The sequence below is a fragment of the Galeopterus variegatus genome, unplaced genomic scaffold, assembly GCF_000696425.1.
Source record: "Galeopterus variegatus unplaced genomic scaffold, G_variegatus-3.0.2 Scaffold4530, whole genome shotgun sequence".
Classification (NCBI taxonomy): domain Eukaryota; kingdom Metazoa; phylum Chordata; class Mammalia; order Dermoptera; family Cynocephalidae; genus Galeopterus; species Galeopterus variegatus.
In genome coordinates this window covers 138,286-152,170 of record NW_007730641.1, presented here as the reverse complement: position 1 = coordinate 152,170, position 13,885 = coordinate 138,286, and the positions used below count along the sequence as shown (strand labels likewise).

Below are 13,885 nucleotides of genomic sequence, written 5' to 3'. Positions count from 1 at the left end.
TAGAAAATCATTCATCAGAACACAAGATGCCTTCGCCTTGTAAGCAGCATGACAAAATGGCCACAAAACTAAATCAATGCCCATTTGCAAAACATAACAGCTAACATTCACCTTTAACACACCATTTGGACCAACCCAAATCACAAGGTAAACCTACCGGTCTCCCTACAGAGTGTTTCAGAAGATAGATGGCAAAATGAATGTGAAGATAGAATTCCAGCTTCTGAGCATGTGAGTCACTGTCTCGGATGGAACTGGGAATGTGCTCCTCCCACAGATCGAAGAACACCTTCTGATCTCCATTGTCAAACGCAGCGAGGAGATCCTTCTGTGGAGAAGATTTCAGACTGAACCCTAGTGGTTGGTAAGGGATGCTCATTCCCCCCAAACCCAAAATTCTCACCACCCAACCAATGCCACAGTTACCCCACACATTCCTTTTCAGGGGTAAGACATAGAAAACTAGAGATCCCACAGGGCTTCAAGCTCCTTAGGCTGAGGTTCCTGTAGACTGACCCTGGTTTTCCATCTTTTGCAATACTAGAATCAAATCTGGGCACTATAAAGAGCAGATGAAACACTTAAGGTCTTTGAAATAGAAGGAACCAGGCATAGGACAAAGACTTGAGGCCAGAGAACTCACAGACACACAAATACACTGAAGTTACCCTCTGGACTTGCTGACCCACAGCGTATGCAACCAATGAAAGGAGGCCACATGAGAACGCAGCCAGGCCGCACCTGAAGCAACCTCACACGCATGGAAGCTCGCTGACAGCACCGCTCCCAAGTCCCCGAATGGCTGGGAGCTCATACTCACTGACCTGGTCAGTCCTGGGAGGTGGGTGCTGCCACTTGCTCCCTGTTGCTAGAAGCATGTCTGGCTGAAATGGCACTATGGGAAGCCACTACAGACCCCAATACACCATAAGGTGACAGTCTACACCCACCACTTGCAGTAACAAGGACGCATAGGCTGGAGACGGAGGAAGCAGCACAGGCTCATTGCATGTGAGCTATGTGTACTGTCCATGTGGGACACGGACAGTCACGATTTGCAGTAGTCGTGACTGCAAAAGTTGAGTGAGAGAATTCTGGAGAAAGGAAGTGGCAATTATCATGCCACCTGCCTCACAAGAAGAAAGATAACTGACCCATCACAAATACCTGCTGCATAATTTTGTGGATGTAGGTATAAGGCAGAACTGAAAGAACTTCCTCACAGTCCAAAACAATACGACGCCTAGTATATTCCTTTTTGCATCAAATGCCCAAGATGTTCAGACCTACATTTTGTGCTCAATTGCAAAAGCTTTTCTTAGATTAGGTTTTCTGTAGAATCACCAGTTCCTCACCCAGCACCAGTTTTCACCACCATTACTTGGCCATTGTTCTGCTATACTTTTTAAAATGGTTTTATGCATAATTTTCCTGCATAATTGTCATTTTTTATGGTATTTGTTTTATTTGTTTATAATCAAGCTTGTTAACATTACAAAATGGAAAGGTACAGAGAATAAACAATGTTACAGTGTTTGGTTATATTTAAGTCAAAGATATTCATTAATAAGGAGCCTTCAAATATGAATATTACAAAAATTTTCATTATGTCATGTCATCAAGAATAACTCTCTGAGTACTACATTACTCTGGAAGGTATTGGCATACATTTGCATTAAATTGAGAATTTTTCAAAAGTGACCTTGCTATGTCACTATGTGACTATATATATATATATGTCACATCTATCATCCATCCTAACTTATGATTCATATTCTGCACCTAAAAATGGACCCTGCATTAAAAATAATATCTCGGGCCGAGCCCATGGTGCACTCGGGAGAGTGTAGCGCTGGGAGCACAGCAGCGCTCCCGCCGCGGGTTCGGATCCTATATAGGGATGACTGGTGCGCTCACAGCGCTCACTGGCTGAGCGTGGTGCGGCCAGTCTCAAAAAGGACAAAAAAAAAAAAATCTATACAGAAAGCAATCCACTGTCATAACTTACATGGTCACAAAATATTAATGATCTTCTGTAAACCATGATCATAACTAGAATCGCCAAGATAAGAAAATGTGCACACCACCAATAATAACTTATGAACACACATGCTTCTCACAGAACTGGGCTTGGAGAAGCTTGCCGTTTGTTGAGTGCCACTGACACTTAGCATATTTTGCTGAACTGCTAGTCCAGGTATTTTTGTTTGAGAAGTCTATCATAGTGGGATACAGCTGTTGACTGGATGAGCAGAAAAGAGATGCTTGTGACAATCAGAAGTTTCAAGGTCTTTCAAGCCATACAAAAATGGACCCAAATACATCAGAGAAATGCAAATCAAAACCACAAGATATCACTTCAAACCCATAAGGATAGCAACTTTCAAAAAAAAAAAAAAAAAGAACAGAAAATATATGTTGGCAGGGAATGGATCAATTGGACCCCTCATACACCGCTGGTGGGAATGTAAAATGGTGCAGCTGCTTTACAATACAGTTGAGCAATTCCTCAAAAAATTAAAAATAGAACTACCATATAATCCAGCAATCCCACTTCTGGGAATATATCCAAATAAGTTGAAAGCAGGGCCTTGAAGGGATATTTGCACACTTGTGTTCATAGCAACACTATGCACAATAACCAAGAGGTGTAAGTGTCCATCGATGGAAGAATGGATAAACAAAATGTAATACATACAAACAGCGGAATATTATTCAGCCTTAAAAAAAGGAGGATGTAGGGGACACTGACTCAGAGGTTATTAATGAGACAGAAATAAAACACATGCAGTTCAGAGGACTAGAGTCCTCAGCATAGGAGGCCAAAGCCTGCAGTTCAGAGGACCAGAGTCCTCAGCGTAGGAGGCCAAAGCCTGCAGTCCAGAGGACCAGAGTCCTCAGCATAGAAGGCCAAAGCCTGCAGTTCAGAGGACCAGAGTCCTCAGCGTAGGAGGCCAAAGCCTGCAGTTCAGAGGACCAAAGTCCAACACATAAAATGCTAGGAAAACACATAAAAATGCTAAGATTGAAAAAGACCAGAAAACTTTCACAGGACTAAAGCCTTTATGTAGATAATTGAAGCACAGTAAAAAGTGATTGCTCTGGGGGCAGTTGCCCTTGGTGCAGCTAAACCTAAATGATGGGAAAGTATGTGAGCTAAAATCTTCAAGGACATTCTGCTAGTTAGTGCTTGGGGGACGTTCTACATCTTGCCCTGTTTCTTTGAATTTCTTGGGGAGTGAAGTGCTTTGGTGATTATCTCATTGTTTCTTTTTGTACATCCCATAGCTTAGTTTTGTGACTCCTTTTGATGGTAAATTGCTTCAACTCTTTTAAGTTATACCCGCTTTAATGAAGACTGTCACGTAACTAGTTTGTTTATGTTTTCACTATGACTGATTAACCACCTGTTTTTCTTCTGTAACTTTCCTGTCTTTACAATAAAAACTGAAGCAAAAAACTGACTCAGGGTTGTGCCTGGGCTCTCCTCTCTTGAAGGAGCTTTCCCTTGGTGCAGTCTATTCCAGCTTCTCATTGCTCTGAATACATGGGCTCTGAGTCATCTTTTTTTTTTTTTTTTTGACCAGTAAGGGGATCACAACCCTTGGCACAGTGTGGTCTGCACCACACTCAGCCAGCGAGCAAACCGGCCATCCCTATACAGGATCCAAACCCATGGCCTCGGCGCTCCCAGAGCCGCACTCTCCCAAGTGAGCCATGGGGCCGGCCCTGGCTCTGAGTAATCTTTTGTGTCTCCATCACTCTGCAAGAGGTGACAGAGGGGAATCTTGTCACATGCTACAACATGAAGGAACTTTGAGGACATTATGCTGAGTGAAATAAGCCAGTCTCAAAGAGACAAATACAGTACTACATGATTACACTTCTATGAGGTATCTAAGGTAGTCAAACTCATAGAGATGGAAAGCAGGATGGTGGTTGCCAAGAGCTAGGGGGAGAGGGAAATGGGGAGCGTTTAATGGGTACAGAGTTTCAGATTTGCAAGATTAAAAAGTGTTTTTTTTTTTTATAAAGATGACCAGTAAGGGGATCTTAATCCTTGACTTGGTGTTGTCAGCACCACACTCTCCCGAGTGAGTGAACTGGCCATCCCTATATAGGGATCTTAACCTGTGGTCTTGGTGTTATCAGCACTGCACTTTCCCAAGCGAGCCACAGGCCGGCCCTGAAAAAGCTCTAAAGACCTATTTATTTCACAACAATGTAAACATACTTAGCACTATTGAACAGTACTCTTAAAAATGGTTAAAATGGTAAATTTTATGTTTTATTTTTTATTGCAATTTTTTAAAAAAGAGCCAAAGAGACATTTATGTGTTCTCAGATGCATCTGGAGCTGAAATGTGATGGCAAACCAGTTGCAAAAAGTGCACAGCAGCCATTTCTGGAGGTACGAGATGTGCAAAGAAGCTTTAAGACACACAGCTTGTTGGCTTTATCGTACACTGTCACATAATCTGGTCATGTATGGACTTCACAAAAGATTCTTACTGTTCTGCTAGTTAGATATTGCAGATTTGCTATATTCCTCCCAAATTTAGCTTCAAGGAAGAGATGCTCCAGGTTTGGGAGGTGCCAGGTAGGTCTGGCTGCTGTGGTATTCACAGAGGAGTCTGTGTCTGAAACAGTGGCAGCTTGGCATCCAGGTGCCTGAGGCCCACAGGGGACCAGGCAGAGGGCACAGCCCCACCTTGAGCTCCACGGGTCACTTCGACAGCACCTCCAATCAACCGTGCCCATGCCAGGCCCTGGGGAGTCAGGGACTAGGAAACGACCAGCGGTGGATGCAGCCTGAACTCCAGCTCCTCAGGGGGCTCACAAACCAAGTCTAAACAATTTTTGGAAATAGGTATATTGAAATAAATAAATTTATTAAAATAATGAAATCAGGGCTGGCCCAGTGGCGCACTGCTACAGTGCGCCGCTTAGGAGTGCGGCGGCGCTCCCGCTGAGGGTTCGGATCCCACATACAGACCGGCCGCTCACTGGCTGAGCGAGGTGCAGGCGCAACACCGAGGGTTGCGATCCCGTTGCCGGTCCCGGTCCGGTACGGGCGCGACACTGAGGGTTGCGATCCGTTGCCGGTCATGAAAAAAGACAAAAAGGAAAAAAAAATAATGAAATCATCCAAAGGTAAAATATGCAGCCTTGGAAAATGGTATGTTTACTTGTCACTGGAAATATTTAAGGTGAACTGATCGCTTACCTGGAATGTTACAAATGGGACTGAGGCATCAAATAATGGTTGAAATGAGGGTTTTTATGGTCCTTTCTAACCCTGAGAGCTGAAGACTCTATAATCCCTGTGCCCTTTGCAGCCTGCCGATATTCAGAGCTGCTCAAGCCTTCCTTTGATAGGAAACTGCCTTGTCAAGATCTCTCTTGCTCCCTGTCCCCACTACCTCCCCAAACTAGAATGCAAGCGCTGTGAGGGCAGAGATTGTGTTGTTTTGTTTGTTCACTGCTGCATCCCCGGTGCCTAGCGTGAGTAACCTAGAACTCCTCAGGATGGGCATTAACATTTGTCCCAGTTCCTAAGCATGGCATGGTTTCCTCCCTTCCTTCTTCCCAAGAAATGTATGGGAGAGATCTTATGTCACCACTCATTACCTACATAGGGTACAGAGATTTAAAGAAGACATTATAAATTCATCCATAAAAGTAACTCTGAGCAGGTCCCCAGAAATAATTCCAGCATTCTCTAACGGCAGCATTTTTTACAAGTTGGGAGCACCTTATATACAGAGATTAAAAATAAGCAAAATGTTACCTGAATTATCAATGATTTGGAGTCTCTTAAAGATCCACCTGTTGTTTTACATAATGGCTTTCCTTTTATTTTGCATTCCTTTGAAAATGTTTTCAAGGTGTCTTCAAATTCAGCAAAATCTAAGTACTATAAAAGAGAACATAATCAAACAATTCAACAGCAATATAACAATTAACCTAATTAAAAATGGGCAAAAGGGCCGGCCTGGTGGCGCCCTGGAGAGTGTGCCGCTTGGGAGTGCGGCGGCGCTCCCGCCGAGGGTTCGGATCCCATGTGGAGACCGGTTCCCGCTCACTGGCTGAGCGTGGTGCGGGCGTAACACCGAGGGTTGTGATCCCGTTGCCGGTCCCCGGTATGGGCGCGACACCGAGGGTTGCGATCCCGTTACTGGTCAGTAAAAAAAAAAAAAAAAATGGGCAAAAGACCTGAAAAAACATTTCTCCAAAGACGACATACAAAAGGCCAACAGATATATGAGTAGGTGCTCAATATCACTAATCATCATGGAAATGCAAATCAAAATCACAATAAGATATCACTTCACTCCAGTTAGAATGGCTATTACCAAAGAGACAAAAGGTAACAATTGTTGGCAAGGAGGTGGAGAAAAGGGAACACCTGAACACTGTTGGTGCGAATGTAAATTGGTACAGCCATTATGCCAAACACTATAGAGATTCCTCAAAAAATTAAAAATAGAATTATCATATTTACAGCAATCCCTCTTGTGAGTATATATAGAAAGGAAATAAAATCAGTATTCTGAGGAGATATCTGCACTCTCACATTCTTTGCAGCATTATTCACAATAGCTAAGATATGAAATCAACCTAGATGTCTGTTGACAGATGAATGGATAAAGAAAACGTGGTATATAAACACAGTGGAATACCATACAGCCTTTAAAAAGAAGCAAATTCTGTCATTCGTAACAACATGGATAGAACTGGAGGACATTATGTTAAGTGAAATAAGCCAGGCACAGACAGACAAACACTGTGTGATCTCACTTACATGTGGAATCTAAAAAAGTCAAACTCACAGAAGCAGAGGAGAAAGGTGGTTGTCAGAGCTGGGGGTGGAGGAGAGAGGGGGAGGGATGGAGAAAGGGAAGATGTTGATAAAAGGGTACAAAGTTTCAGTTAGAATGGAGGAATAAGTTAACTGTATATTTTAAAACTGCAGAATAGATTTTAATGTTCTCAACACAAAAAACTGTTGTTAGTGAGGTAAAGGATGTTAATTAGCTCGATCGGTAAGTAAGTACATAACTTTTTTCTGTCAATTATACCTCAATAAAGCTAAAAAAAGAACATACATACTTTTCTCTTTTTTAACATCAAGTAACTGGCTTTGATGTAACTGTTCCACTTCAATATTATCACCAATTTATGACAGGGTTAGTGGAGGAGGACTTCAGGATCCAGCTTAGAATTTACTTAGCAATATACACTCTACAAGCCTAGGAAGACAGTACCATTAAAAAAAAAGTTCATTTTCAGAAAATAAAGTTGTTTTCAGAAGGAAAATGTAAGCTGTCTGATTCATTACAATTACTAACAGAAAATAAAATGATGTGTGCAGCAGTCGGAAAAAGATAAAAGTGATCAGAAGGCCTGATGGCTTTGGGTCTAGTAGGCCCCTGGGAATCTATTACTTGAAACAGAAGGAATTAGAAATAATGCCTGTCACTAAGAACAGAAGTCATTAGCAGATGGACAACGTCATCGGTGATCTTCAAGCACAGTACTAAAGGTCACAACCTGCGCTGAAACACACTCTCTGCTGTCCTTCACGTTTCTCTGCCCTCCTTCGCAGTCTGTGTCAGACACACCTTTCTGTTTCCACCTGCTCTGACAGTGGCCATTTCTCCAGGCCCAGCGCACAACCCTCTGCTATGACGGTTTTAAGAATTTATTTATCATCACACTCTGTGTCAGACACACCTTTCTGTTTCCACCTGCTCTGACAGTGGCCATTTCTCCAGGCCCAGGGCACAACCCTCTGCTATGACGGTTTTAAGAATTTATTTATCATCACACTAACAAATGCCAAAGCTGCAACTCCAAGGTGGTGCCTCATCCCTGCTGCAGTGCCATGTCTCTGAAGGTCTAGTGGGCAGTTTAATCACACAGCAAAACAGCAGCAACAGTTTCTTCAGCTACATGCCAGCCCCATGCTAAAAGCACAGAGAATACCAAAATGCATACGGTATGGGTCCTACTCCTCAAAAGCTTTCAGTGTAGGAAACATAAGTGTCTATTAATAGGCAATGCGTTAAATAAATTACTGTGAGCTGCTCAATGACGTACTCTACAGAATTCAAAGATATGAGGCAGGGCTGGTTAGCTCAGTCGGTTTCAGCGCGGTGTTATAACGTCAAGGTCAAGGGCTTGGATCCCTGTACTGGCCAGCCACCAAAACCAGCAAACAAACAAAAGCGTGAGGCAGATCATGGGAAGATGTTCATGCCATATTGTTGTTGACAGATAAAAGGCGAGCTACAGAACGATGTGTGTGGCATCATCTCATTCTGTCACACTAACTACAGACATGAATATATTTTGACTATTCACAGAAAAAAATCTGGGAAGATAATACAACAAACCATTAACAGGAGTCACTGCAGGAGTGCAGCAAGGAAATTCACTTTCTACGCTTCTGTATTGATTGAATCTTTCAACATGAGCATGTATTGCTTTTTAAATTTTTTTCAGGGCTGCCTGTTTAGCTCAGTTGGTTAGAGAGCAGCCATATCACACAAATGTCACAGGTTCAGATCCCTGTACCAGCCAGCCACCAAAAAAAAAAAAGTGTGTGTGTGTGTGTGTGTATATATATATATATATATATATAAATTTTCTTTAAAGGAATTTAAAAAAGTAGCTTTAAGATTTCAGTTTAATTATTAAAAAACACAAAAATTATATAATGGAAAATAGATAAATAACTTCAGTGTAATAACAGAAGAACATTAGAAGGCAGTAAAGAATTTGTTGCATTTTAAGATACAAGTTTCCAAGATCTCTTTTCCTATGACCTATGTTTTGTATAACATACCTACCTCTTTCACTAGTCCAAGTAATTCAGATTCATGAGCCAGAATATCTCCCATACTGAACTGTTACTGGTAATTCTCACAGCAAAAATCTCTACAAGGCAGAAACATAAGATAAAAGCTATCATTCAATCACATGTGAAATCACAAAAGGGTGTCTGTGGGAGGCACAGTGGCCCCCAAAATCCACTTCCTAATCCCCAGTACCTGTGAATATTCCAGGTTACACGGCAAGGGGGAATTTAGGTTGCTAATCAGCTGACCTGCAAACAGGGAGATTAGCCTGGATTACTCAGATGGGCTCAAGGCAATCACAGTGGGAAAGAGGAAGGCAGGAGGGTCAGTGGCAGAGTGATGAGATGTGAGAACTGATTGGCCATTGCAGCTTTGAAGATGGAGGAACCAGCACAAGCCAAAGGGGGGCAGGCAGCCTCCAGGAGCTTGAAAAAGCAAGGAACGGATTCTCCCCCAGCGCATCCAAAAAGGAAGAAGCCCTGCCAACACCTTGATTTTAGCCCAGTTGGACCCATTTTGGACTTCTGACCTCCAGAACTGTAAGATGATAAATTTGTATTGTTTTAAGTCACTAAATTTATGGTAATTCGTCATAACAGCACTAGGAAATACAATGCAAAAGTAAATACAATCAAAAGTAATTCCTTCTACTCTTCCTGCCCCTTCCTGCCCAGGTGTACCCAACGCAGCCACTCCCTGTGGCCCCCCTTCCAGGCTCTTATCCCGGATTAGTTGCCCATAACCCCAGAAAAATTAAAAAATCTGGGCTCTAATACTAACTATGCCATTCACTGGCACCTGATCTGGGGCAAATCACTGAAACTCAGAGCCATTATTCACCTGTAAAATAGAGAATGTATCAGATCTCTTCCAGTTCTAAGAATACGCACATCTGTAACCTTACATTTTTCTGCCAATGCATTTGATTTGAATTATTTGAACGCAAGTCAGGAAGATTACATTTAGCAATTTCCCTATTCATTCTCTTCTTTGTCTCATTGTCATTGTCTTGTGGCTTCACATCTCCCCCAAGGAACTGCAACACAATCTCCCCCTCTCCTCTCTCTCCACTTCAATCCAATTTCTATATTACTGACAAGTGATCTTTCCCCTCCTTCTTGGGACCCCCTCCCCCATGGTTCCACTACTCTCCAGATTAAGGCCAGACTCCTCAGGCCCAACTCTCAAAGCCCTACACAACGTGGCCTCCCACACTCTCACCTCTGTTCTGTAGACTTGAGCCACACTGGCCACCATGCAGTTCCAGTGGACACCCACTAGATACACCTGCCCTCGAGGACTTTGTACTTACTGCTCCCTCGGCCTCACTGCCCTTCCTCCAGATATCACATTTCATGCAGGTCTCTGCTTAAATGTCACCTCCTAGAGAGACGTGCCCTGACCACCCTTTCTAAAAGGTCAGACCTATCGCTTCCTATATGTTTGTGCTGCTTTACTTTTCTCAACAGCACCAACCTCTACCTGATTTAAACATCCTTTCATTAATGCATCTATTTATTCATTGTCTGTTGTTTACCACCCCAGGATGTAGATTCCATGAGGAGGACACATGTTCCCTTGGCATCCCCAGTGCCTAGACCAGTGCGTGGCACACTATAGGTGCTCAAAAACACTTCCTGAAAGAGTAGAAATAATTTCAGATATGAAGAAAAGAACAAAAGGAAAGGAACAGAGCCTGGAGGAGACCCCCAGTGCCTAGACCAGTGCGTGGCACACTATAGGTGCTCAAAAACACTTCCTGAAAGAGTGGAAATAATTTCAGATATGAAGAAGAGAACAAAAGGAAAGGAACAGAGCCTGGAGGAGAGAGGGATGGGGTTAGTTTAGATAGGGTGGTTGGAGAAGGCCTCTGGGAACATGACATTTGAGCAAAGATTGAGCACTTACAGGTTCTGGGAAAGAGGGCTTTGCAAGTGCATAGGCCTCAGGCAGAAGCGCTTTGGAGTGCTGGGGTACAGGGGTGTAGTTTAGAGAAGATGGGGAAGAACAGTTTTAGAGGTCAAATCAAGAGCTGTGTTTTGGCCGTAAGTCTGAGACGCTGATCAGACATTCAAGTGAAGGTGCTGAAATGGTCAGTGGATATATGAGTCTGGAGTTTAAGGGAGCAGGAGCTGGAGACAGAGGGATGGCAGAGAATATGGATAATGAGCAAAGAAACAGACAGATTTAGTGATGAGAAGGAAAACAAGAAACAAGGTCATCAGCTGACAGTAAGACATAAGTCGTCAGTAAAGAGAAGGGAAGGTGGGAACTGAATTGACTGTGGCAACGTGGCAGGGTTTCTAGTATTGAGACTATACTTAAGGTACACAAGACTGGGCTGGCCAATTGGCTCAGCTGGTTACAGCACCGCCTTGTAACCCCAAGGTTAAGGGTTTGGATCCCCATGCTGGTCAGCTGCCGCCCCCCAAAATCATAATATTTATCTTGGGCACAGGTGCTGACAGTCAGTTCTGTGCCCCATGAATATGTATAATCAATAAAAAATATATATATAAAAAAACGAAAAAAAGACAGACAAGGGGACTTCGAAAAGCTCATGGAAAGATTCGTTTTATCTTTTAATTCTATTTTTCCATGAACTTTTTGAAGTATATCCAGGTATAGACTGGGATAGACTTGAATCTAAAATAGAACCAGTCTGTAGTTTTGCAGTTTTCTCCAGACACTTTTAACTGTCTGCGTTGGGTTGACCAGGGTGGGATTCTTCTAGAAGAGAGAGGAAAGAGAAAGCAAGTATAACAGTGATGGAGCATTGAAGCTAAACCAGATTTAAGGATGAGGGGAGGGAGGCATGTAAGGGGGTTCTTCCACAGTGAAAAGGGGATGGAGTCAAAACCCTGCTAAAGGAAACACGCTAAAGTGTGCTTCATAGACAGAAGGTCAGAGAGTGGGATGGATGCTTGAAGTCAAGATTTTGGAAGTGATGCAGTAATAAAACGCTCATGACCACGGGAGTAGGTTGATGAGGAAGATGGAGGAAAAAGGTACCTGGAAGTAAGGAGGATGTAAATAGTGTAGTGGCCAAGATGATGAAACCTCTGAAAGTGAACCAGGAGAGGGGGAGAGGTAGACAGCGAGCCAGGTGCTAACGACTCCAAGGGAAACTTGGAGACTTGCCCCTAGTAGGTGATGGCCTCAAGGAGGGGTGGCAAGTGATCCAGCCTATGCCACGTACTTCAAAGGACCTAGAGGATGTGAAGGGGGGTGGTGATTGGAAGCAGCAATGAGGAGCAGGGAGAACATTACCAACCCACCACCTCCAGGCCTGCCCGATACCTAAGGTGAAAAGCAAAAGACAGCTACTGTTTGAGGACCACCCTTGTCTCCAACCCTTCTCAGGACCAAGCACCACCTCCGTCTCTCTCCTTGCTCTCTCCCACCACCTCCCCAACAGTGAACTGCTGGCCATTCCCCCACACAACGTGTTCTTTCACGATTCTAAGCCCTCTGTCTGATGTGCACCCCCCTCCCATGCAAACATGACTCATCAGCCCAACCTAGTCCAGACTTGACCTCCTTCAGGAAGTCTTCCATGAACCACCCCTCCCTTCCTTCCCCATCAAGACAATTCTTTCTCCTCGGGGTTACCTCTATACCCAATACCTACTGCTACTGTTATACTTATAACCATGTTTACAAAGGCAGAGAGCTGTATCTAAACTTTGTATTCCCAGAACCTAGGAGAGTGTCTGGTACACAGATAGGCACAGAAGACATCTGATGAATAAATGAAGCCCAAGCAGAGGCAATAGCATTTTTGAAGGCTCTGGAACAAGACAACTTTCTTGGTTCTGAGAACTTGACCTCCTTCCAACCTCAAGGCTTTTGCACATATTGCTCTCTCTTCCTGGAACACTTTTCCACCTCTTCCTTCACCTGGCTAACCCCTGTGCTTAGTAACATCACTTCCTTAGAGAAGTCCCCCATGACCAGTTTGAGTAAGACTCTTCTATGATCAGCTGTCAGTGAATGTGAGCCACTGCTGGGTATTCTATTACTCTGACATTCTTAGAAATTATAGAACTTTCTCTAAATCTTTCTATCATAATAGGTATCATTTACTGAGGATTTATTGTATGCCAGGCCATGTGCAAAATGCTTCACATGCAACCTTCACAATAAACCTGAGAGGTGTATATAATTTATAGTCTCCTTTTACAGATGAGGCAACTGAGGTTTAGGGAGGTTGACATGCTCCCAACAGCCACAGCTAGTAAGTGACAAGGTAGGAATTTAAACCCATACTGGTATTAAGCAGTAAACAGTATTACCCCAAATTCTGGACCACCTGAATCAAAACTGCCTGGGATGCTTGTACAAATGAAAACCCCTGCCTCCACCCTGGTCTTCCTGAACACCGTGGCAGGCGCGATGCCCAGAAGTCTGCCTTTTAAACAAGCTCCCCGATGACTTTTAAGCTTACTCAAGTTTGATTACCACTGCTCTACTTAATGCAGAAAGTAAGGAAAACTTCTTCAGTCACGCGTGGGGGCTGCAGTGGCAGCTTCAGAATTTCTACATAAAAGAGATTTAGGGCCTACGAGTTGGTTGGATAAGGGGAAGACTATGGGATTTATAAGGGAAACTAATTTGCATAGCAAACATCTTGTTTTTGCTTAGATTAGTTGAAGCCTAGACTTAACCTGCGTGTCTGGGGAGGGGGGCTTCCTGATAGAAATTATGGGGGGGAGGGATCCAAAAGCCTCCCGCCACTAGTTCGCGCTGCCACGACCCAGCGGGACGACTTGGGAACCCCCTCCAAGACTGGCTCACGGCTGCAAAGATCAGGGACTACTTGCGGAAAGCAGCGGGCCTGTCCTTGGGATGCCCAGGCGGCCGCCTCGGGCCCTTGGCGGAGTGAGTGCCCTGGACTCGCGACACACGGGAGCATGCGGCGGCCGCTGGGAGCTGACGCGTCGGGGTTTCCCTCGCGGCGCGGGGTTGGCGGAGCCTCGGCCCTCCCGTCCCCGCCGCTGCTCCTCCCCGCACTGGGACGG

The 13,885-nt window shown here is 44.0% G+C and overlaps 1 protein-coding gene across 1 annotated transcript in view; it reads right to left on the bottom strand.

Annotated features, from left to right (window-relative positions):
* LOC103603277 (lisH domain-containing protein ARMC9-like) overlaps nucleotides 1-13,885 on the bottom strand; it is a gene marked incomplete at its 3' end in the record, with an annotated part of 44,471 nt that overhangs the window by 29,434 nt on the left and 1,152 nt on the right. Inside the window, exons 2-4 of the mRNA XM_008587766.1 lie at nucleotides 8,856-8,943; nucleotides 5,792-5,917; nucleotides 158-328 (exon numbers count right to left, since the gene is read on the bottom strand). Coding sequence (XP_008585988.1) covers nucleotides 158-328; nucleotides 5,792-5,917; nucleotides 8,856-8,906 — 348 coding nt within the window. The remainder of the gene's footprint in view (nucleotides 1-157; nucleotides 329-5,791; nucleotides 5,918-8,855; nucleotides 8,944-13,885) is intronic.